General features: G+C 41.6%; 2 protein-coding genes across 5 annotated transcripts in view; both read left to right on the top strand.

Annotated features, from left to right (window-relative positions):
• LOC112229699 (metaxin-1) overlaps positions 1-2,856 on the top strand; it is a 30,078-nt gene extending 27,222 nt beyond the window's left edge. For 3 of the 4 annotated variants that reach the window (XM_024395678.2, XM_042310304.1, XM_042310305.1), the window contains 4 exons: positions 552-734; positions 1,453-1,529; positions 1,640-1,797; positions 2,172-2,856. In XM_024395678.2, coding sequence (XP_024251446.1) covers positions 552-734; positions 1,453-1,529; positions 1,640-1,797; positions 2,172-2,401 — 648 coding nt within the window. In that variant the 3' untranslated portion in view covers positions 2,402-2,856. Of the gene's footprint in view, positions 1-551; positions 735-1,430; positions 1,530-1,639; positions 1,798-2,171 lie in introns of all 4 variants that reach the window. The other variant, XM_024395679.2, reaches the window with a different exon arrangement.
• Positions 2,857-4,714: 1,858 nt separating this feature from the next.
• The window catches only part of LOC112229692 (thrombospondin-3b), a 33,301-nt gene continuing 11,508 nt past the window's right edge, over positions 4,715-26,507 (top strand). Inside the window, exons 1-7 of the mRNA XM_024395663.2 lie at positions 4,715-5,029; positions 8,421-8,627; positions 9,667-9,920; positions 14,060-14,162; positions 23,819-23,845; positions 23,990-24,072; positions 26,011-26,062. Of these exons, the coding sequence (XP_024251431.1) occupies positions 4,945-5,029; positions 8,421-8,627; positions 9,667-9,920; positions 14,060-14,162; positions 23,819-23,845; positions 23,990-24,072; positions 26,011-26,062 (811 nt within the window). The 5' untranslated portion in view covers positions 4,715-4,944. The remainder of the gene's footprint in view (positions 5,030-8,420; positions 8,628-9,666; positions 9,921-14,059; positions 14,163-23,818; positions 23,846-23,989; positions 24,073-26,010; positions 26,063-26,507) is intronic.

Consider the following 26,507-nt stretch of genomic DNA (forward strand, 5'->3'; position numbering starts at 1 on the left):
TTTATTGGATTTGCCCCAAACATAACACTTTGTGCTTTGCCACATTTTTTTGCAGTATTACTTTAGTGCCTTGTTGGAAACAGGATGCATGTTTTGAGATATTTGTTTTCTGTACATGCTTCCTCCTTTTCACTCAATCAATTAGGTTAGTCTTGTGGAGTAACTACAATGTCATTAAACTGTGGTAGGAAGGACGCCTGTATCTTTGTAGAGACTGGGTGTATTGATATACCATCCCAACTGTAATAAATAACTTCACCATGCTCAAAGGGATATTCAATGTTTGCTTTTTTTATTTGTACCCATCTACCAATAGGTGCCCTTCTTTGTGAGGCATTGGAAAACCTTCCTGGTCTTTGTGGTTGAATCTGTGTTTGAAATTCACTGCTCAACTGAGGGATGATAATTATATGTGTGTAGGCCAGTAACAAAAGAAATCTCAATTTTAAATTCAGTCTATAAAAAAAAAGTCCAGGGTTATGAATACTTTCTGAAGGCACTGTATGTGTCTGTCCCTGCCTTTCTCTGTCTCTCTCCATCTCCCTCCTCAGATCTACACACAGTGGGTGGACTCAAAAAACTATGTGGACGTGACGCGGCGCTGGTACGCCGAGAACATCCCCTTCCCACTCAACTTCCTGCTGCCCAACCGCATTCACAACCAGCAACTGGAAAGGCTGAGGCTGGTGAGGGGAGACTCCACACTGGAGCCTGGGGAGCAGCTGGAGAAGGAGGTGAGGAGGAATGGTTGAGGGTGAGAAAGACATATTATGGAAGAAGATAAGAGCGTGTGAATTGACACAATGGGATTCTGCAAATGGGCAGGTAGCAGGTGGAGGGGAGAGATAGAAGGTGAAGAAGAGGTTGATGCAGAAGAGAGGAACAAAGAGTTTACAAAGAGTTTATTCAGATGGTGAGAATGAAGAGATGGAGGGGAGTGATGAAAGAGGGTCTTGAGAAGGAGGTGAAAAACGAGTATCACCGCATAAATTAGGGGTTATACAGTCAAGTCTATGGAAGGACTATTATCATTAAAATGGCAGCTAGCTATTACTAGATAGAGGCCCTTGAATTGGCTCTTTGGTACACTGACATGGAGAGGGTAGTTCATAGTAATCCCAAAAAGCCAAAACAGTCTGTGTTTTCACAACACATGGTAATTGGGTCAGGTGGTTTATCTCCATGGTAAAGGGGGTATTGTTTTTTTATGCTATACTTTATTGACTCTAACTCTGGATGGGCAAATCTGGTCCTTGGCAGAGTTGCCCATCTCTGGTTTAACTGTACACACAACAATGTTCTGGCTTCGTTGAAGGATGGTTTGTAAATAAGCCCCATGGGCACTTGCTCGCTGACTACCTTTTTCATGAATGCAGATACAGCTGATCAGGCTGTGAATGCCCTGTGTGTCCATGCTGATGGTTGTCTAGGGGCTTTTCATCTTCTCCACAGCTCTACCAGGATGCGCTAGAGTGCATGACCCTGCTCTCTCAACGGCTGGGCTCACACAAGTTCTTCTTCGGGGATTCGTAAGTGGCTGCTGTGTGCAAACTGCAAACAAATTGCATGTATAACATGTTTGCCACACTGTCTTTCATATGAGTGTGTGTATACTGTCATTTGTGGATTGTCTCCACAGCCCATCCTCTTTGGATGCCTATGTGTTTGGTCACCTAGCCCCCCTGCTGAAGGTGAAGCTGCCCAATGGGAAACTCCAGCAACACCTCAACTCCCTAGACAACCTGCGGCACTACTGTACCAACATCCTCATCCTCTATTTCCCCTCAGAGGGCGGAGGTAAGTTCCCTGGAGTATTATTTTTCATCTCCGGTTCTCCAGCAGTACCCCCAACCGTACACACATTTGTTGTAGCACAGGACAAACACACCTGATTTCAAATAGTCAAGTGGATGATTGGTTGACTGGTTGATTCAGGTGTGCTTGTCCGTGGCTACATCAAAAAAAGTTGTACTGTTTGGGATACTCGAGAACCAGAGTTTAAAAATGCTGATCTTGAGTGCCTAGTCTAGCAGTCTGATACTCAATTCCAAAACACTGAAAACGCTTAACTGTATTGAGAATCTATTGCTAAAATGTTAGATCCACTGTGTGCAGAGACTTCATGCTTTCTGCTCTTGGACTCTCATCCTGTTTTTTCTTCTCTGTTTTAGAGCCACCCATTCACAAGGTGTCAGTCCATTCGGACAGTAGTGACTTTGACAGCGAGCCCCATAAACGACGCAAGCAAATCCTGTCGGTCCTGTTCGCCATGGGCTCGATGCTGGGCTACGCCATTTTGATGGGGATTGTCAGCATCCAGCACGTCCGACCGCAGGCAGCGCTAGTGGGACCCCGCCACATCGAAGAAGGAGGCGAGGAAGAGGAAGAGGAAGAGGAATGAGCAGTACTGTCTCGGTGTAGGACCAGGTAGAAGGAGGTGTTGTGAGGGAAAAATGGACGTTCTCTGACTTATTCTGTGCATATTGACGGAGAATAGATGGACAGGAATTACGTTCCTCAAACATCTCAATCTCCCACAATGCACGATAATCCTCTGTCAGTTCAGACCACTTCTAGGCATCCACAAACATGCCTAGTTATGCAGTCTCTGTTTTTGGTGCTTGATTTTTGTTTTCTCGACATCCCAGGAAGGCATACCTTTTCTTGTCTCAGAATCTTCAAGAACGCTTTAATTTAATTCAAGAATGGTATGCCTTTTCTTTTTTCAGGTTTCTTTCTTTCAGGTAGAGGTTATGAGGGTTGAGCCACTTTCTGAAATGTTTTGTCAGGTTTCACTTATACAAACAGAATTTTGACTTGATTTCAGGTCATTAAAAGTAAAAATGCTGAACCATCTGTCACAAGGTGTTTGTTGTATGTTTGCCAACATTCCAGTTTCTCCAAGCTTCAAATATGTTACCCTACCCCTAAAATCACAATGGAAAACATAGACAGAATGATACAGTACAGCAGATATATTAACTGGAAGTTGTTATTTAAATTGCTTGATCTTTCCAAGAAGGGGAAGGAGACAGACTTTAGTTTAACACAGAGAAGGTATCTTTCACAACAGAAAAAAAACACATTTATACACTGAACCAAAATATAAACGCAACATGAAACAATTTCTAAGATTTTACTGAGTTACAGTTCATTTAAGGAAATCAGTCAATTGAGATAAATGGATTATCCCCCAATCTATGGATTTCAAATGACTGGGAAGGGGCACAACCATGGGTGGGCCTGGGAGGGCATAGCCCAGCCAATCAGAATTTTGTTTTCTCCCACAAAAGGGCTTCATTACAGACAGCTGATGAAACTGGGTTTGCAAAACCAAAGAATTTCTGCACAAACTGTCAGAAACCATCTCAGGGAAGCTCATCTGCATGCTCGTCGTTCTCATCAGGGTCTTGACCTGACTGCAGGCAAATGCTCACCTTTGATGGCCTATGGAGAAGTGGGCTCTTCACAAATGAATCCCAGTTTCAACTACTGGGCAGATAGTATGACGTTGTGTGGGCGAGCGGTTTGCTGATGTCAACGTCATGTACCAAGTATCCCATGGTGGCAGTGGGGTTATGGTATGGACAACGAACACAATTGCATTTTCTCAATGGCAATTTGAATGCACAGAAAAACAGTGATGAGATCCTTTAGGCCCATTTTTTTTTAAGGTATCTGTGACCAACATATTATATCTGTATTCCCAGTCATGTGAATTCTATAGATTCAGGTCCTAGTGAATTCATTTAAATTGACTGATTTCCTCATATGAACTGTAACTCTGTAAAATCTTTGAAATAGTTGCATGTTGCATTTAATATTTTTGTTAGAAATGCTTTGGAGAGACAATATACACCTATCTGAATGTTATGTTATGTTACACCCTCCTAAACACACCCTGGTTCTTACGCTGAGGTTGAACTGAAGCATATAAACAGTGAAATACAGTACACTTAATAATATGCTGAAAAATGGCTCCAACTGACATTGTTTGTGTGTTCTATGAGCCACACTTCAGGCAACTACTACAAGGAGGGCGATATTATTTTCACCATATGTTTTGTCTCCACATTCATCATTTGACCTGTGTGTTGTCATTGTGTACATTGTAGGCCAAAACATTGCCAATGAGACACAACATATGGATGAAATCACACTAAGTGTACTTTAGTTTAAACAGTCTCAGTAATCAATCTACAACCACATTATTTCAGAAAAGAAAACTATAACTTGAAGGCAAAAGCCCAGAGCCATGACATAATCTCAACAGTGGTACTTGAACCAAAAAAACAAGTTTTCATAAATACATAAGATAATTCTCAAAGCTTCTGGCAGGTCATTCCCAATGTTGTCATGGGTAAAGTTTGGGTGTTTGGACCTGGTCTAGTAGGATTGTCAATTAGATCCTGTGGGATGATTTTTTATAAAAATGGTGCTATTGTTAAATGAATATCCCGTATTTACCAGCTCTTAAGCAAATCGTATGTATGCACACATATGAAACGGAATCATTGCACCATAATTAAACATTAATTGTGTGATTGCAATTCATGTACAGTAAGAAGTGATATTTGTTTTCATTTCGTTTGAATACTTTTCAGATTATCAGTATGCAAGTTGGAGACAGGGAGCGCACAGAGGCAATATCCCTGTTCACTGTCTGTAGTAGCTCGCAGACCAGCTCATGTTTCTCATTTGGGAGATGGGGAAAGTGTTCGGTGCAGCACACCCCAAGCTGCGCGGATCACGAGCGAGACCCGCTGACCTGCCTGGCTGTGCGTGCCTAAACTCCTTGACAACTCCACCGGCGCTGGTCAGCGTGCCGGTCGAGGAGTGTTCTTCACACACTCCCACTCACGTTTCGTTACTTCGGTGTAGTCACAGTTGAAAAGTTATACATTCGATTATTTAGGTAACGTTCATAAACCTTGTGCCTTGAGGATGGATATGGTGAGGTTTGTGCTAAATTTGCTGCTTGCGAGCGCGGCGGTTCTGTTGGGCTTGACCAGGGCTTCAGAAATGCAAGGTAATGAAAACTATAACGCATGATTTGACAAAATAGTATTCTGATGTTAGTTTTAATTGTATTGTAAGTGAAGCCACTGCATCGTTCAGTGGCTGTATGCCACAACCTATATGTAAAAAGTTTCATGATTATTATGGTAATTCCTATCAAATTCACTTTCGCGCTGTTGAGGCATTATGATTAGGCTATGTTCAATTTAACCACTATAGACTCGAGTGTATTAAAAATAGACAAAATAGACACTTATGTGGCAAACACGAAATGTGTGCTCTTGTGGAATGCTTGCCATCGCCCACGACCTCTTCAACATTTGAGGTCATGCAAATGAAGGACTTTTTTGTTGTTGCGTGTTGTGCCGAAAATCTCCCCCCGGCCAGAATCCCCCCTTCTATTTTCCTTCAATTTGTGGCTGCGTATTACATCATCTCTATCATTACATTGCAATGCCATCAGAATAATAAATTGCATATTAAGCATACATTTGCTTTATAAAAAGCTCCTAAACTTGAAATGGTAAACATGTCTAGCCTACTCTTTTCCTTCTTAATTCTGCATACAATGGCTGCCGTCTCTATACAATAGAGATGACCAGATGTCCTGCTAAATGTAGTTTAAGATAGCAATAAGATTCAACCAGTGAAACAAGGAACACTCACTGATGGGTCCGCCTCCCACTAGAAGGTGTTTGCTGAACCATATGGTGCAATGGGGCCAAACAGATGATGGGCATCAATAGGTTTTCACAGGGACATGCCCACAACGATGATGCAGCGTTCGAATGGCTGTCAGCTCAAGGTGTGCGCATGTCAACTATGACTTAGGGAGAGCGAGAAAGAGATATTCTAATGACACCTGTCCATCACACGGATTACTAATGGTTACTGGCCCGTACAACAGTCCAACAGAAGGATCACCTCACAAATGCTTAACCCCTAGGGTCATTGCTGCCCTGCCTTTTCATTCACTAGGGCTGCTTTAAGTGGGACTGAACATTCAGAATGGTGCAGATAGAAATGGTATAGACTGGACTCACTCGTCACCTATACAATTGGGAATCTGTTCTATACGGTGCATTTCTATCTGCAGTGGTAAGTGTTCTGGTCTACTGAACAAGCCCATCCCAAGTTTACAAGTGATTTAATAGTGTTCTGAAAGTTGGGGATAGAGTAAAGAAGAGGGTGTCCGGAAGGAGACCTTTCGGATTCGATCAAACAGTGGAGGCTGATAAAAAATGTTTTAAAATAACTTTGGTAAGGGGGATATCAAATGCAGAGAGCCTTGTTTTTGCAAGCCAGGACCGACTCGCGGGACTTACAATGATGTTGAGCTCTACCCCAATCAATTCTTGCAGCTTTGACTTTCAGCCATGTGTCAGAGTGAATATCTGAAGTGAGAGAGAATGGGAGAAGACTGAAGAGAGAATGAGTGTGAGATGGTAAGGACTTGGAGGAAGATCATCAAAGAAAATAAAAAGGAGACCAAGTAGAACTAACCAACAAGCAACGCAGCAGTTGAGATGGGGAGGAGACCAAGGTAGAGAGTGAGAAAAAATTGATTGAAAGCAAAGGTGACCAACAAGAGGAGTTAGCATTGTGTGACAATGGAATAAGATGCCATGGAATGCCTGGGGTGCTGATGTGACCAACTGGGTTCAAACCAATGATTTATATATACACTATATGACTGACAGGGGGCGCTGTTTTCAAGCCTCCAACATGGCACTCCCCCACCACTGTAAAAAAAAAACATTTTGGAAGCTATACAAATGCATTTATTCATGTCTACATTTATTTTTGCTACATTTATTATATTACATACATCTTAATGCATACTTTTAAATTATATGTGAGCTAAACATAAAATAAATCCTTAAAGTACAATTTTGTGCTATTCGTTATGATACTGCCCCAACTACCACAAAACAATACTGAAATACATGTCATTTTGTTCTTGAAACATTTAAATGAAATACTGTAGAATTCCATTCATTCCTATCGAGGACTGCTTCTTCTGAGGAGTGCCAATATTGCCAACCGGTTGCTTCAAATCCTCTCATTAGCCAATACATAGCATCAGCAATCCTGGGTTTATATACATTATTGGTTTGAACCTGGGTCTCCTGCACACCACAATACTGTATTAACCCGCTAAACTAAATCCTAAGGTTCATTACTAACTGGTGATTTGGTAAACCATGAAGAGATGAGTACTGTAACTGGCTGACACATGAAGGTTTTAGCTGAGTTAGCTAATCTTCTGGCGTGCAAGAGAACTGGGTCCGAACGCAGTTGGTCACACATTAGGTCCAGGTCTATATTCAACATAATTCAGACTGAACAAATCCTGGGCTTGTATTATAAGGGGGGAGATATACAGAGACGGACGTCTGCAAGGGGAGAATTAGTGGTTAGAGGCACCCCTGATGTCTTTGGCTTTAGTCAGATTGCTGAATGGGCAGCCACTAGGGAGACACGAGAACGATTAGAGAGAGGCTGGAATGTCTAATCCGATACGTCTGTCATCTTTCTCTCTCACTCACTCACCTGGACGAGAGCTCAGGCAAAATGCTCATAGGATAAATGGACTCTTATCTAGGCCTTGAACATACTTGTTACAACAATTGAGAATGTTACACGTGACATTTTTTTTGTCTGCGTTCTGTTGCTGCACACATTTGCAACTCATGATGGTTACAAGCATTTTAAGACTTTTCCTGTCATCTGCACCCCATGTTTTTCTCCCTGCAGTATTTCCAACCTCTCAAGGGGTTTCCAATATCTTCATAGACAAATATAAGAAACCGTTTTTTTTTTAAGCGAAGGAGCATAATGTATATTGCAGCCCCACGCCAGTCGCCATTGCCAACCATGGCCAATAACTTACCATTATAACCCCCCCTGAAATTCACCATAAATGGAGAGACGTCTCATAAAGAAAAGATTCCAGCAGCACCCAGTTTAATGACAGACATAAATTCTGCCACCAACAGTGACAGCGAAGGCTGGTCTTTTCAGTGACAGTGTTTATTTTGTGGCAGGGGCGACGGAACAGAAAGAAGACGAGGTGTTGAGTTTGTGTCTGGCTTATAAATTCTCAAAAAACCCTTGCAGTAAACGCAAAAAGGATGAATCCCCCATTTGTCTATTCATTCATATTTTCTCTTTCACTCTTACTCCATCCGATATCTCCTTTTTTGTGTCCTCTGTTTGGCCTTCTTTCTTTTGTGTATGCCTATTTTCTCTCTATTGCAATATCCCTCTTTCTCTACCTTCTCCATCACTATCCATCCCTCCTCCTCTTCACACCCGACACACGTGCACACTTTAAGGAGGCATTTCCAAAGTATTCCAACTGGACCCATGTAATTCACCACCACCTCTCCATCTTTCAGTGATTGACATGCTGGAGCTGCACGATGCCAGGCAGAGTGCGTCCGCGGTGGGGAAGATGTCGGGGGCTCTGGGCTTCGTGTCGGACCTTTACCTGGTGTCAACTCTTCGTCTGCCGCCCAAACTGGGAGGAGTGCTGTTGGGAGTCTACAACAAAGGCGACAACAGGAAGTACCTGGAGGTGGCCCTCATGGGCAAGGTCAACAAAGGTAGGGTGTACTGTCAGTAGAGGGGATAGGGAGGGAAGTGTGGTAGATAGATATTTTGGTGTAGCCTAAATTGATTCTCTTCATGGCCTATAACTAAGACACAATCATCCAATCCCAATAGTGGGATTCCCCAATCGACCCCTAGCCCCTACACCCATACATCTAAGATAGTTGCAAAACAATTAACAATATGTATGTTGTTTTTTCATATGGAGCTCTCGTTCTACAAACTCTTCTACAGTATGTAGGTTAACTTCAATGATGCTCAGGGTTGCCTGATCTCTATGTTCTGGGTACATACAGTACATTTTAAGAGAAGGGATTAAGAGATACTAGAACGAGGAGCGGAACCGGAACGAGGATCTCCACCTTCTCTCTTTGCTAAATTACAGGCAAGTTAATCTCGGTTACCTAGAAGTAAAATTCTCCCCTGAAGTGTGTAATTTCCTGTTTTATTTTCTGGGGGAATGCTGTTAACAATTGTGATTAGTCTTCTCCCTCGCAAATGGTAACTCTTGGCTAAACACCTCCCTTCCCGCTCATTTCACTTGTGTTTATCTTTAGCAAAAAAAACATTTTTTATTGTATTTGTATGAATTTTTATCGAATAGCCAATTCTGACTTTGTGGCTGTGGAATCTAGTGGAAAGTGTTTATCATACACAAGCTTGAAAATCACCCCACCAGTTTATGAACCGACTTCATCCAATCCTGATTCGTTCAAATAATCAACGTCTAAAACTCCAAACCAGGAACTACTAGATTATTGCCGTTTCATCTTTTCACGAGAATCTGTCCAAGAGAGATTGCGGGTTATGGACTGAATGTCCCCTTCCCTTCTGTAATTTGAAAGATGCTAACACCTATGAAATTGTGATTTGTCCAAATAACCAGTGATGAAAAATCCAAACACAGGAACTACTGCTGCTCGTTATCCAACGTATCCCATTTCTTCCCGGCAGATTCTATGGTACCAGTTATGTTTACATAGATCTGTCTACAAGAGATTACCTGATCTTAGAATCCTCTCTGTTTCTCAGTTCTGGTGCGCTACGTACGCAAGGATGGTAAACTCCACACAGTGAACCTCCAGAACCCCGGCCTCTCTGATGGACGCACCCAGTCACTCATCCTCCGTGTGGGTGGGCTCCAACGAAACCACCTCCACATGGAACTCTATGTCAACTGCCGATTGGCTGACTCAGCACAGGTCCTGCCTTCCATGGTCCAGCTCCCAGCCGAGGCAGAGTCTGTGGAGATACGCAACGGGCAGAAGGCCTATGCCAGGCTACAGGTGATGAAACACAACTTTAATAAGTTCCGAACAGACCTAGAATGAAGTTAAAGGTAGACTTAGCAATAAGATATCATCATACACAGTGGGGCATCCTGCTTACAGAAATCAACAACAACATTTAAATCTGCCCTATGGCTTGCACAATTGACTCTCCCCAATGTGGGCATGTGTGCCTCAAGGGAGTGCAACAATTGGGAAGAGCTAATTGTTTTTGTATAGCAGAAGGTGGCAGGGCAGCAACATTATGATGTCATATTGCTTAGTCTACCTCTATTTATTCAGAGCACATTTTAGAGCATGCTCTCAGACTCAAAGTCTCTAATCATACTTCCTAACTCAACCATTTGTACTACACTACTTGTATGTAGTTGGCAGGAGTCTGGCAGATTAGCTTTTATAAGACCAAAGCAATTAAGCCATACAGTACATGAAACACAAAGCCAGCCTGACCACAATGGATTCCTCATTTTAATAGTGTTGCTCATTTATGGTTGATTTACATGCCTAATCTTCTATCCACAACTGCCATCTATGCCACTTAAGTAAATTACCTAGATTTTGCATGGCTAATAAGATGTCGTAGATATTAGTTATGAAGTAAAATGTAATTTCATTAGTCACATGTGACCAAAACAACAGGTACAGTGAAACCTTACAGTGAAATTCTTACTTACGCGCCCCTAACCAACAATGCAGTTTAAAAAATATATGGATAAGAATAAGAGATAAAAGTAACAAGTAATTAAAGAGCAACAGTAAAATAACAATAGCGAGATTATTTACAGGGGGGATACCGATACAGAGTCAATGTGCGAGGGCACAGGTTAGTTGATGTAGTATGTACATGTAGGTAGGCACTCCGGTACTGCTTGCCGTGCGGTAGCAGAGAGAACAGTCTATGACTAGGGTGGCTGGAGTCTTTGAATTTTTTTTAGGGCCTTCCTCTGACACTGCCTGGTATAGAGGTCCTGGATGGCAGGAAGCTTGACCACAGTGATGTACTGGGCCGTTCGCACTACCCTCTGAAGTGCCTTGCGGTCGGAGCCCGAGCAGTTGCCGTACCAGGCAGTGATGCAACCAGTATGCTCTCGATGGTGCAGCTGTAGAACCTTTTGAGGATCTGAGGACCCATGCCAAATATTTTCAGTCTCCTGAGGGGGAATAGGTTTTGTGCCCTTTCACTACTGTCTTGGTGTGCTTGGACCATGTTAGTTTGTTGGCGATGTGGACACCAATGAACTTGAAGCTCTCAACCTGCTCCACTGCAGCCCCGTCGATGAGAATGGGGGCGTGCTCGGCCCTCCTTTTCCTGTAGACCACAATCATCTCGTTTGTCTTGATCACGTTGAGAGGGGTTGTTGTCCTGGCACCACATGCCAGGTCTCTGACCTCCTCCCTATAGGCTGTCTCGTCATTGTCCGTGATCAGGCCTACCACTGTTGTGTCATCGGCAAATTGAATGATGGTGTTGGAGTCGTGCGTGGCCGTGCAGTCATGAGTGAGCAGAGAGTACAGGAGGGGACTGAGCACGCACCCCTGTGGGGCCCCCATGTTGAGGATCAATGTGGCGGATGTGTTGTTACCTACACTTACCACCTGGGGCGGCCTGTCAGGAAGTCCAGGATCCAGTTGCAGAGGGAGGTGTTTAGTCCTAGGGTCCTTAGCTTATTGATGAGCTTTGAGGGCACTATAGTGTTGAACGCTGAGCAGTAGTCAATGAATAGCATTCTCACATAGGTGTTCCTTTTGTCCAGTTGAGAAAGAGCAGTGTGGAGTACAATAGTGATTGCATAATCTGTGGATCTGTTGGGGCGGTATGCAAATTGGAGTGGGTATAGGGTTTCTGGGATGATGGTGTTGTAGTGAGCAATGACCAGCCTTTCAAAGCACTTCATGGCTAGAGACGTGAGTGCTACGGGTCGGTAGTCATTTAGGCTGGTTACCTTAGTGTTCTTGGATACAGGGACTATGGTGGTCTGCTTAAAGCGTGTTGGTATTACAGACTCAGACAAGGAGAGGTTGAAAATGTCAGCGAAGATACTTGCCAGTTGGTCAGTGCATGCTCGTAGTACCCATCCTGGTAATCCGTCTGGCCCTGCGGCCTTGTGAATGTTGACCTGTTTAAAGGTCTTATTCACATCGGCTGCGGAGAGTGTGATCACACATTCTTTCAGAACAGCTGGTGCTCTCATGCATGTTTCAGTATTATTTGCCTCGAAGCGAGCATAGAAGTAGTTTAGCTCGTCTGGTAGGCTCGTTTCACTGGGCAGCATCTCGGCTGTGCTTCCTTTTGTAGTCTGTAATGGTTTGCAAGCCATGCCACATCTGACGAACGTCAGAGCCGGTGTAGTATGACTCGATCTTAGACCTGTATTGACTCTTTGCCTGTTTGATGGTTCATTGGAGGGGATAGCGGGATATCTTGTAAGGTTCAGGGTTAGAGTCCAGCTCCTTGAAAGCGGCAGCTCTAGGCTTTAGCTCAGTGCAGATGCTGCCTGTAATCCATGGCTTCTGGTTGGGGTATGCACATACGTAAATTGAGTGAACTGTCAAATGTCTACTATTTTATAAGTAACTTTTCATCAAAAAAATGGAATAACATGGACTAGAGCTGTACATCCTATCTATCAGCTACATTTTTATGGCTCATGCTGAGGCTTATATGGAGAACTCTGTAGTTATCTGTAACTCTGTGGTGCTGTTTGCATGTGTGACTATCTGACTGATAGATGCCACACTCCCTGTCAGGATGGATGAAAGAGAGAACAGGAAGGAGGAGGGGGGGAATTGTAAAAGGAAATATCTAAAATGAGAGGGCACACTGCAGCTATTGTTCCTAGTTTGTATCTCTTATCTTGAATGGACCGCTCAGGTGATATGCATGCAGATGTACACGGGTACTGACCAGGGTCATGTTCACTAGGCATAAAACAGAAGGAAACGGTCAGAAGGGGAGTGAAACTGGGAGGTACTATCAGAATTTGTCCAATAAGAAACACGTGTTTCGCTTTCCGTTGCACAACATTTTGATTATTTTTTGCTTCGGTGTGCCCCAATGAACACAACCCAGAGCATGTGCCTCAATATGTCTAAGTAAGACTAAGTAAGACCCTCTAATTGTTTTTGCACTGAGCAAATTTCAGGTCTACTGAGCGCAAACTTGAATGTTGTGAATATTCTGTGCACCTTCCTAATGCGTTTACTGTGAACACTGAGATTGTACCCACTTTAAGTGGCAGTTTTAACAGTGATCATAATGTAGGCCTACCAGAGTGGCCTACCATGAAAAACGATATTATTTACATGGAAATAGCAGTTCTAGCATTCAGCCTACAGTAGCAGCCAATGTTTGGTATTCAATGTAGAATTACATTCCATGAGACTTTTTCAAAATCCATGCAGGGCTTGACATTAACCAGTTTATCCACTTGTCCTTCAGACAAGGAAGTGCCAGAAAATGTTGCTGTGTTGTGTTTGATGCAAGAAACCACTTTACAAAATAAAATGCATTATTATTCCCATACCATTATTATTGTTACAATGAATCAGACACAAATGTATGGTATCCTCTGCCTATTGGCTACTTATTAGCTTATTCAAGCCTGTCTCAAAATATAACACTGCCCCTTTAAGACATAAAAAAGCTCTTTACCTGACTCGTTTTTCAAAGATGCTGACCATAAATTAGCCATAACTCAATAACTAGCAAAGAAGATGAATAAATGTGTACTCGCTTTGATCTCAAAACAAGTGAATCTACTCGCAACCGCTCATGCTCGTCACGTTGCATTGAAAGTGGCAAATATTACATTGATTTTATGAAATATTTTGAGTGGAGGGAAATGTTGATTGTGTTAACTAACGGGGATTTTTTTTGTTGTACTTCTATGCACGAGCTGGTATTTCTTTAGCGCAGCAGTCATGGGGGAGCTGCAGTCCCAGAGGAGTTGTAGGGAACATTGCATGTTGTCAGTTGCATAACATAGCCCTAGGCCTAAACATTCATTTAAAAGTGACAGTTTACTCCGAATACAAATGAGCATGATTTTCCACCTACCATGCCCCTTTGTGTGTGTGAGAGAGTTAATTAATTTAACTTGATTTAACTGTACTGTGCTTGTGTGTGCATGTTTCAGGGCTCAGTGGACTCTTTGAAACTGGCTTTGGGTGGCTCTATAGCCAAAGCAGGAATCCTTACCGACTGTCCATTTCAGGGAGATACACATTTTCCGAATTCAGGTAAAATCTTTGTATACAACCATAAACACATGCAAATGATCCTCATACTAATTTATTACACTGAGTATACAAAACATTAAGAAAAGCTGCTCTTTCTATGACATAGACTGACCAGGTGAATCCAGGTGAATATTATGATCCCTTATTGATGTCACCTGTTTAAATCTACTTAAATCAGTGTAGATGAAGGGGACGAGACAACCAGGGCTGTTATGGGGACCGTATGACCGCCACAATGGCAGTCACGAGTCATGAAGGCAGTCACATTCCACTTGTAATTAGGCTTCTCCAAGCTCTGATGCTGCTGATGGTCATTAGTAGCCTACCAAACTTGCTAACTGTCTGGTACTCAGCACTCAATTGTCCCTCTAATCACTCTGACATAAATGCAAATATACAGTACCAGTCAAAAGTTTGGACACACCTACTCAATCAAGGGTTTTCTTTATTTGACTATTTTTTACATTGTAGAATAATAGTGAAGACATCGAAACTATGAAAGAACACATATGGAATCATGTAGTAACCAAAAAAGTGTTAAACAAATCACGGATGTGAAAATACCGCCCCCTAGCCTTAATGGACATTAGACCAGTGGAAATCTGTCCCTTGGTCTGATGAGTCCAAATCTGAGACTTTTGGTTTCAACCGCTGTGTCTTTGTGAGACGCCGAGTAGGTGAACGCATGTGTATTTCCCACCGTGAAGCTTGGAGGAGGAGGTGTGATGGAGTGGTGGTGCTTTGCTGGTGACACTGTCAGTGATTTATTTAGAATTCAAGGCACACTTAACTTCTTGCGTCGAGCCATCCCGGATCCGGGATCGTGAATACAGCCTCAAGCTCATTACCATAACGCAACGTTAACTATTCATGAAAATCGCAAATGAAATGAAATTAATATGCTAGCTCTCAAGCTTAGCCTTTTGTTAACAACACTGTCATCTCAGATTTTCAAAATATGCTTCTCAACCATAGCAAAACAAGCAGTTGTGTAACAGCTAGCGCAGCTAGCGTAGCATTTAGCGTTAGCATCAGCAGGCAACATTTTCACAAAAACCAGAAAATCATTCAAATAAAATCATTTACCTTTGAAGAACTTCAGATGTTTTCAATGAGGAGACTCTCAGTTAGATAGCAAATGCTCAGTTTTTCCTGAAAGATTATTTGTTTAGGAGAAATCGCTCCGTTTGGTGCGTCACGTTTAGCTACGAAAAAACCTGTATCCAGGAGTGTAATTATCCCCGCAGCTCATTAGCATAACACAACGTTAACTATTCATGAAAATCGCAAATGAAATGAAATTAATATGCTAGCTCTCAAGCTTAGCCTTTTGTTAACAACACTGTCATCTCAGATTTTCAAAATATGCTTCTCAACCATAGCAAAACAAGCATTTGTGTAACAGCTAGCGCAGCTAGCGTAGCATTTAGCGTTAGCATCAGCAGGCAACATTTTCACAAAAACCAGAAAATCATTCAAATAAAATCATTTACCTTTGAAGAACTTCAGATGTTTTCAATGAGGAGACTCTAAGTTAGATAGCAAATGCTCAGTTTTTCCTGAAAGATTATTTGTTTAGGAGAAATCGCTCCGTTTGGTGCATCACGTTTGGCTACCAAAACAAAATGAAAAATCAGTCATCAAAACGCCGAACCTTTTTCCAAATTAACTCCATAATATCGACTGAAACATGGTAAACGTTGTTTAGAATCAATCCTCAAGGTGTTTTTCACATATCTCTTCATGATATATCGTTCGTTGAAAGCCTCCTCTCTCCTCTCAATCACTGGATGACTGCGTGCAGCTTGTAGATTACGCACCAATTTAGACAGGACACCGGGCGGACCCCTGGTAAATGTAGTCTCTTATGGCCAATCTTCCAATGATATGCCTAAAAATACGTCACAATGCTGCAGACACCTTGGAGAAACGATAGAAAGGGCAGGCTCATTCCCGGCGCATTCACAGCCATATAAGGAGACAATGGAAAACAGAGCCTCAAAAATTCTGCCCATTTCCTGGTTGAAGTTTCATCTTGGTTTCGCCTGTAGCATGAGTTCTGTGGCACTCACAGATAATATCTTTGCAGTTTTGGAAACGTTAGAGTGTTTTCTTTCCAAAGCTGCCAATTATATGCATAGTCGAGCATCTTTTCGTGACAAAATATTGCGCTTAAAACGGGCACGTTTTTTTATCCATAAATTAAAAGAGCGCCCCCTATATCCAAGAAGTTAACCAGCATGGCTACCACAGCATTCTGCAGCTTTACACTATACCATCTGGTTTGCGCTGTTTGAGAGAATGCCAAGAGTGTGCAAAGCTGTCATCAAGGCAAAGGGTGGCTACTTTGAAAAATCGAAAATAAAAAGTATATTTTAATTTGTTAACCCTTTTTTGGTTACTACATGATTCCATATGTGTTATTTCATAGTTTCAATGTCTTTACTAATATTGTACAATGTAGAAAATAGTAAAAATAAAGAAAAACCATTGAATGAGTAGAGGTGTCCAAACTTGTTCTGTAGGCTACCACATTTCCATAGACTCTGCAATTGCGTGAGAAAACAGAGTGATGGCCTCTATTAAAATGAGGATGATCCCATCAGCGTTCTATAGATTAGGTATACTATATTTACAACTTTTCTAATATTAAGAAAATTGATTCTCTTTACAACAGGAGTATAGCGTACCTAGCTGGCATGAAAATAAACTACAGGAAAAGCATCCTCCATTCGCTATTTAAGTGCATAGATGACATGTATTTTTTTTGCCTTGCCCCTGTTTCGAGACAGGTGATAATGGTCCATTCTAAATCAAAACAAATTATACACATATTATTTACTATATGTAAAGACAAGACTAAATCAAGAATAGTCTGATGGGTGACAATATTAGCCTATCACTTGTGAATTATATACTCAGCAAAAAAGAGACGTCACATTTTCAGGACCCTCTTTCAAAGATAATTTGTAAAAATCCAAATAACTTCACAGATCTTCATTGTAAAGGGTTTAAACACTGTTTCCCATGCTTGTTCAATGATCCATAAACAATTAATGAACATGCACCTGTGGAACGGTCGTTAAGACACTAACAGCTTACAGACGGTAGGCAAATAAGGTCACAGTTATGAAAACGTAGGACACTAAAGAGGCAATTTTACTGACTCTGAAAAACACCAAAAGAAAGATGCCCAGGATCCCTGCTCATCTCCGTGAACGTGTCTTAGGCATGCTGCAAGGAGACATGAGGACTGCAGATGTGACCAGGGCAATAAATTGCAATGTCAGTACTGTGAGACACCTTAGACAGCGCTACAGGGAGACAGGACAGACAGCTGATTTTCCTCGCAGTGGCAGACCACGTGTAACAACATCTGCACAGGATCGGTACATCCGAACATCACACCTGCGGGACAGGTACAGGATGGCAACAACAGCTGCCCGAGTTACACCAGGAATGCACAATCCCTCCATCAGTGCTCAGACTGTCTGCAATAGGCTGAGAGAGACTGGACTGAGGGCTTGTAGGCCTGTTGTAAGGCAGGTCCTCACCAGACATCACCGGCAACAACGTCGCCTATGGGCACAAACCCACTGTCGCTGGACCGGACAGGACTGGCAAAAAGTGTTCTTCACAGTTTTGTCTCACCTGGGGTGATGGTCGGATTCGCGTTTATCATCGAAGGAATGAGCGGTACACCGAGGCCTGTACTCTGGAGCGGGATCGATTTGGAGGTGGAGGGTCCGTCATGGTCTGGGGCGGTGTGTCACAGCATCATCGGACTGAGCTTGTTGTCATTGTAGGCAATCTGAACGCTGTGCTTTACAGGGAAGACATCCTCCTCCCCTTCCTCCCCCATGTCATCCTGACATGACCCTCCAGCATGACAATGCCACAAACCATGCTGCTTGTTCTGTGTGTGACTTCCAGCAAGACAATAATGTCAGTGTTCTGCCATGGCCAGCGAAGAGCCCAGATCTCAATCTCATTGAGCACGTCTGAGACCTGTTAGATCGGCGGGTGAGGGCTAGGGCCATTCCCCCCAGAAATGTCCAGGAACTTGCAGGTGCCTTGGTGGAAGAGTGGGGTAACATCTCACAGCAAGAACTGGCAAATCTGGTGCAGTCCATGAGGAGGAGATGCACTGCAGTACTTACTGCAGCTGGTGGCCCCACCAGATATTGACTGTTACTTTTGATTTTGACCCCCCACCCTCTTTTTTTCAGGGACACATTATTCAATTTCTGTTTGTCACATGTCTGTGGAACTTGTTCAGTTTGTCTCAGTTGTTGAATCTTGTTATGTCCATACAAATATTTACACACTTTAAGTTTGCTGAAAATAAATGCAATTGACAGTGAGAGGGATGTTTCTTTTTTTGCTGAGGTTATTATCTCTTGTGAATGATGACCATCATAAGGCAAGAAAGAAGACATACCTTTTTTTGTGACTTTTTAGTCGCACAACTCATGTAACCTAGCCCATAGGCCTATATGTTTTGGTATGGTTTGTATCACAACTAAAGTGGCCAAATAACTTCTTAAAATTAAGCACATTAATCCACTTTGCAACAGGCGTAGAGCCTAACTGGCATACATACGCAGTGCGTGAGTTTTAAATTTTGGGTAGATAATTTTCACCATAAAAATGCACCTCTATAATAAAAGCATTACATGCATAATCTATTGTGCGGTCACTTTTGATAATGGTGTTTTCCCATGAATGGAACATTTGCGCTTATCGCCTACTGCCGTGTGCGAATGGCTGCGCTTATAATGTGAAGAAATAGCCTAATAGTTTACCAACATTTTAAGCTAAACATTCTTATCTGTTGCGTAAGCCTCATTGCTTAAAAAACCTCTTAAGGAGGCTGCGAATTTTCGCAGCTTTTTGTTAAAAATCGCGCAACATTTCAGCGTCCTGCTACTCATGCCAGGAATATAGTATATGCATATGATAAGTGTGTGTGTATAGAAAACACTCTGAAGTCTCTAAAACTGGTTAAATCGTGTCTGTGGCTATAACAGAACGTGTTTAGGAGTCAAAATCCTTCGAAAAACTGGTCACCAAAAACACAAAAATAATATCCATCCGCCAGTCAATGTATTGTCTAAGGCTGAAGAAAATACATGGCAATCCCCTGTAAACGCCTACAGCTTCCACACGATGTCGCCAATGCTGTCATTTAGGAGCTGCTTTATCCTTGGTTTGGAAACGTGACGCATTTCCTTTCTTTGGGCTCACCACAGGATGTTTTGAATGTGAAAACATGGACGATGATTTCAAGACTTGCTGCTATCGAATACAGATCGCCCCGTGATCAATTTAATAGATTATTAACGTTTATTAATACCTAAAGTTGGTTTAGAAAAGTAATTTGAAGTGATTTGTAAAAGTATATAGGCAACTTTTGTAATTTTAAAAAGTGACGTTGCGTCTTGTAAAGGGGCATTTTTCTGGATCAGACCGGTCTTCAGCAAATCACATTTTGGGTATACAATGACGGATTTAATCGGGAAAAAGACCCAATTGTGATGTTTATGTGACATATAGGAGTGCCAAGAAAGAAGCTCGTCAAAGGTAATGAATGTTTTATATTTTATTTCTGCGTTTTGGGTAGCGCCGGCTACCGCAAAATCTGTTGTTTTGTTGACGGTCTGGTATTCTGGGGGGTGTATGCTATCAGATATTAGCTTCTCATGCTTTCGCCGAAAAGCATTTTACAAATCTGACTTGGTGGCTAGATTCACAACGAGTGTAGCTTTAATTCAGTACCTTGTATGTGTGTTTTAATGAAAGTTTGAGTTTTATCGAAAACTTTCGGCGGCGCTCTAAAATATCCGCTGATTTGATCCCGCCACAGGAACATCCTCCCTAACAAGATTTATTAAAAAAGGGGTTTGGATGCTAGTGGTTGTATTAATGTGTGATCTATTGCATCCCACAACTGTCCCAGACTATGTTTGTAACATTTATTTCTCGCACAGAATAGGTCAGCATTTGTACCATGGGGGATAGTAGACTGACATAGGCTAGTGCTTTTGCTGTTTGTTAGGCCTACTCACCTAGTTGGCTGACAAATTAAATGTGGACCGTTCAATATCTTCAGTATGCGCCTCAGAATTGGATAAAGACACAAGCAGTTGCATCCCTGATGTATTGGTCTTGCAGCCTGTGAGAAAGACCTGATCACGTGATAGAGAGCCTGTCACGTTGGTAACAATGATTCAGGAGACAGGCGCAGGAATGCGTAATAGGGTTTTTTATTACGCCCCCAAGTTATGGCGTGCCGTGTGAGGGCACGGGGACGAAGACCAAACAAACACATATACAACACACAGGGTTGAAACCCAAACAAAAGAGCGAGGAATACCTTGAAAATATACACACACGCACCCACGGAACGAGACCCGTAATCATCTGCGCAATCCACAAGGGCACGAAAGCCCAAAACACACAGCACAGGTACTCACATGCACCAACGAACATTATAATAATAATCGACAGCCCAATGGAAACCAAAGGGCACACTTATACAGTTGAAGTCGGAACTTTACATACAACTTAGCCAACTACATTTAAACTCAGTTTTTCCACAATTCCTGACATTTAATCCTAGTAAAAATTCCCTGTCTTAGGTCAGTTAGGATCACCACTTTATTTTAAGAATGTGAAATGTCAGAATAATAGTAGAGAGAATGATTTATTTCAGCTTTTATTTCTTTCATCACATTCCCAGTGGGTCAGAAGTTTACATACACTCAATTAGTATTTGGTAGCGCAGCTTTTAAATTGTTTAACTTGGGTCAAACGTTTCGGGTAGACTTCCACCACCTTCCCACAATAGAGCTGGTGTAACTGAGTCAGGTTTGTAGGTCTCCTTGCTCGCACATGCTTTTTCAGTTCTGCCCACACATTTTCTATGGGATTGAGGTCAGGGCTTTGTCATGGCCACTCCAATACCTTGACTTTGTTGTCCTTAAGCCATTTTGCCAAAACTTTGGAAATATGCTTGGGGTCATTGTCCATTTGGAAGACCCATTTGCGACCAAGCTTTAACTTCCTGACTGACATCTTGAGATGTTGCTTCAATATATCTACATCATTTTCTTTCCTCATGATGCCATCTATTTTGTGAAGTGCACCAGTCTCTCCTGCATCAAAGCACCCCCACAACATGATACTGCCACCCCCGTGCTTCACGGTTGGGATGGTGTTCTTCGGCTTGTAAGCCTCCCCTTTTTTCCTCCAAACATAATGATGGTCATTATGGCCAAACAGTTCTATTTTTGTTTCATCAGACCAGAGGACATTTTTCCAAAATGTGCAGTTGCAAACCGTAGTCTGGCTTTTTTATGGCGGTTTTGGAGCAGTTGCTTCTTCCTTGCTGAGCGGCCTTTCAGGTTATGTCGATATAGGACTCATTTTATTGTGGATATAGATACTTTTGTACCTGTTTCCTCCAGCATCTTCACAAGGTCCTTTCTGGGATTGATTTGCACTTTTCGCACCAAAGTACGTTCATTTCTAGGAGACAGAACGCGTCTCCTTCCTGAGCGATACGATGGCTGCGTGGTCCCATGGTGTTTATACTTGCGTACTATTGTTTGTACAGATGAACATGGTACCTTCAGGGGTTTGGAAATTGGTCGCAAGGATGAACCAGACTTGTGGAGACTACAATTGTTTTTCTGAGGTCTTGGCTGATTTCTTTAGATTTTTCCATGATGAAAAGCAGAGGTACTGAGTTTGAAGGTAGGCCTTGAAATACATCCACAGGTACACCTCCAATTGACTTAAATTATGTCAATTAGCCTCTCAGAAGCTTCTAAAGCCATTACATTATTTTCTGGAATTTTCCAAGCTGTTTCAAGGCACAGTCAACTTGGTGTATGTAAACTTCTGACCCACTGGAATTGTGATACAGTGAATTATAAGTGAAATAATCTGTCTGTAAACAATTATTGAAAAAATGACTTGTGTCATGCACAAAGTAGATGTTCTAACCGACTTGCCAAAACTATAGTTTGTTAACAAGAAATTTGTGGAGTGGTTGAAAAATGAGTTTTAATGACTCCAACCTAAGTGTATGTAAACTTCCAACTTCAACTGTACAAGTACTAATCAGTGGGAATAGGGGACAGGTGTGCTTAATGAAAGTTCCGAGGGATCCGTGACAGAGCCATGTGAGTGAGAGGTGCTTTGGAGCAAGCAGCACACAGGGAAAAGGAATTATAATTTATTATATTCAGCCCAACAGCCACTGGCCACAAAAGGCATGGATATTTTGGGGAAATTACGGCCACACAAAGCGGATGCTACTGGGAAATTCAAGGCATTTGTCAAATTGTGAATGAGAGACTGATGAAAAACATATTGAGCTCATGCCTTTCATTCAACTTTTTTTCAAATAATCATTAGAGTCGCGTCATGCAGCCTTAGAATGTATTACAAATCAAAACATACAGACAAGCCTTTGTATCATAACTAAAGTTACATTAATAACTCTAAATTAAGCATGTAGGAGTACCTGTGTCTTTGTTAACCGCTCAACACAGAATAGCTGCATGTGCACACTCCCTCAAATCATTTAGAGAAAGACCCTTTCTAATTTATGCTAGAAAATACTAGAAAATAATGCCACGGAATTCTAAGCGAATCTTGTCTGCTAAAATGAACTAGTGTAGCCCACAGCCATATGGCATAGCCAGATCAGGACTTAACATAAAGACAACTCAGAGTATGCTATTCTGTTCTTCTGAAATAGACTACATTTTCTTCATATCATGTTTCTTTAGACCTGTCTAAAATAAATAATGTATTTATTGTGAAGTTGTAGGCTATATTGCATGGGTTTATTATACTTTTTAAAATGTAGATGTTCCAAAGGTCTGCATCAGTAGGCTATGTGTGGAAGCCACAAGATGCTAAATGTGTTTGTTAATTAATGGTCAGTGAGACCGGCAGTTATTTGCTTGACAATCACCAGCGGACAAAATTTGTGATCGCCACAACCCTAGGTGCAACTCAGTATTAGGAGGTTGTTCCTAATGTGTTCCTAACTCAGTGTATAATGTTATATTCACTTTAGTCATAGAAACTTTAGTCATAGAAACTCAGACCTAGGAGTAACATCACTAGATCTGGGATTAATGACATTGTCTTGGTAACAAAAAAAGATACATTTTGTGTCTGGGGGTTTACGCTATGGCAACTTGCGGATAAGACAGTGATGTAGGAAAGCCAGATGTCCCAACTCTGCTTTTTCCTCTGTGCCAAACTGACATTTATTATGTACAGACATGTAAGCCAGAATATTGGTACATTGTGGGAGGAAACCTGTCTGTCTATAGAGAGTGTTCACTTTGATATCTGCTGATATATATTTCCATCCACTTGTTCCTCCTAGCCATACCTCACATTAGGTATTTGGTCAGCAGAAGCTAATCTCAGTAATGTATTCTTATCACTTTAACCCCATCTAGTGGTGAGCCCACGTAACTAACATATAATTGTCATGTTGGTTGTCCTTTTTCCATCTCTGTTTACATGTACTAGTTCATGTCTGTGAAAGGCATTGTTAGGAATAGTATATTAAAATGAGTAGTGTGTTGTGATTGAAATGATTAAAGTGGACTTTCTTGTCTCCATAGTTAGCGCCGATGTCAATGCCATTCTGGGTGAGTATCAATCAGAAACACTGGTTTATCAACCTCCCCCTACCCAAATGCTACCTAACAATTATAGTTACCGGTATAATGCTATCATTTACTTTAATGGTTTCCTTGTGCTTATGTTCTAATGCTTGGACATCACTGTGTCAGGTGACCACACCAAGGCTTTGATTGGCCAGCTGATCATCTTCAACCAGATTCTTGGCGAACTCCGAGAGGACATCAGGGAACAGGTAAGAGATGGAGAGAGAATGAGAGGGGGAAGAGGCCCAGGGGGAATGAAAGAGAGAGAGGGGAGAAGGCAAGGGGTGTGTGGGGAGGGGGTGACTGGATAAGAGGCACATGGACTGAGGGTGAGAGGGGACTAAAATAGAGAGATGAAAGAGAGAGGAAACAAGCAGAAATGTGCAGGTTCATCAATTGTGTGCTCACATAAACAAGAACGTAACTGTTTGAGAGATGGCAGTGTTCTATAGCACGGGTTTTCAAGCTTTTCTTGCCCAGGGACGACCTCCTCGGAAAACCAAACAGGGACCCCCATTATATGTCATGTCTTATCATCAGGCAAGGAGCAGTTATCATATTTTAAAATGAATAGATTTGCTAGATAGTTTTTCATTATTTTGACCTCCACAGCCCCATTATAGCCTATTATATTCGAGGACGCCTTTTCAAAGCCTATGTCAGATACTCCAGTGAGTGTAACTGGCTCCAATGAGTGTAATTTACTCAATATTAGGAGTTGAGAAATAAAGTTGACATCATTAGAAAGAAGATATTTTCCTATTTTCTACTGTGGGTAGACAATTCAAACTTAGTTCATTGTATTGTTCCTAGCGATATTCATTAAATAAACATTAAACATTAACATTCCACTTTAAAAATGTGCTGACTTCCTGTACCTCCCCCAGTTGAATACCCTTGTTCTATAGAGCTACTACAGTATACTACTGTTCTATAGAGCAACTACAGTATACTACTATTCTATAGAGCAACTACGGTATACTACTGTTCTATAGAGCAACTACAGTATACTACTATTCTATAGAGCAACTACGGTATACTACTGTTCTATAGAGCAACTACAGTATACTACTATTCTATAGAGCAACTACAGTATACTACTATTCTATAGAGCAACTACGGTATAATACTGTTCTATAGAGCAACTACAGTATACCACTGTTCTATAGAGCAACTACAGTATACTACTATTCTATAGAGCAACTACGGTATACCACTGTTCTATAGAGCAACTACGGTATAATACTGTTCTATAGAGCAACTACAGTATACCACTGTTCTATAGAGCAACTACGGTATACCACTGTTCTATAGAGCAACTACGGTATACCCCTGTTCTATAGAGCAACTACAGTATACCCCTGTTCTATAGAGCAACTACAGTATACCCCTGTTCTATAGAGCAACTACGGTATAATACTGTTCTATAGAGCAACTACAGTATACTCCTGTTCTATAGAGCAACTACAGTATACTACTGTTCTATAGAGCAACTACAGTATACTCCTGTTCTATAGAGCAACTACAGTATACTACTGTTCTATAGAGCAACTACAGTATACCACTGTTCTATAGAGCAACTACGGTATAATACTGTTCTATAGAGCAACTACAGTATACTCCTGTTCTATAGAGCAACTACAGTATACTACTGTTCTATAGAGCAACTACAGTATACTACTATTCTATAGAGCAACTACAGTATACTACTATTCTATAGAGCAACTACGGTATACCCCTGTTCTATAGAGCAACTACAGTATACCACTGTTCTATAGAGCAACTACAGTATACCACTGTTCTATAGAGCAACTACGGTATACCCCTGTTCTATAGAGCAACTACGGTATAATACTGTTCTATAGAGCAACTACAGTATACTACTATTCTATAGAGCAACTACAGTATACCCCTGTTCTATAAAGCAACTACGGTATAATACTGTTCTATAGAGCAACTACAGTATACTCCTGTTCTATAGAGCAACTACGGTATACCACTGTTCTATAGAGCAACTACAGTATACCACTGTTCTATAGAGCAACTACGGTATACCACTGTTCTATAGAGCAACTACAGTATACTACATTTAGAGTTGAATACATTAAACAGTTCTGGTGACTGCTGTATGTTTGTGGTTTTCACAGGTAAAGGAGATGTCTCTGATTAGGAACACTATCCTGGAGTGCCAAGTGTGTGGTGAGTGCATGAAGAGCAGTACCATACCATCAGGCTGGGCCTCCGTGTATAAAACAGAGGGGATTCATATAAAGAAAAGATAAACAAGATGAGATGAGAAGCACAGGAAATCAGAGCGAGAGAGAGATTGAAATATATGAAGTACTTTAGCTGTCTTTGATTGATCTTTCTTGATGCAATGGAACCAATGGAAAAATTGCCCCTTTCAATTTAGCAAAAAAGAGTTCCCCGCCACTGTTTCGGTAAAAAGCTGAGGAAAAGGGCTGGAGAAATGTAGCCACTCTCAAATTCATAGAAAGAGCTATTGATGCAAGGACTGACCATCCATGATACCAAAAATGATAGTTTTGAGGCTATACGGTGTGTGTTTACATTTAATTTCTTTACAAACATTGGAGTAAAACAAGCTTATATTTTGGGCTCTGATGGGATGTGACAGTTGAAC

Source organism: Oncorhynchus tshawytscha, linkage group LG31 (genome assembly GCF_018296145.1).
Source record: "Oncorhynchus tshawytscha isolate Ot180627B linkage group LG31, Otsh_v2.0, whole genome shotgun sequence".
Classification (NCBI taxonomy): domain Eukaryota; kingdom Metazoa; phylum Chordata; class Actinopteri; order Salmoniformes; family Salmonidae; genus Oncorhynchus; species Oncorhynchus tshawytscha.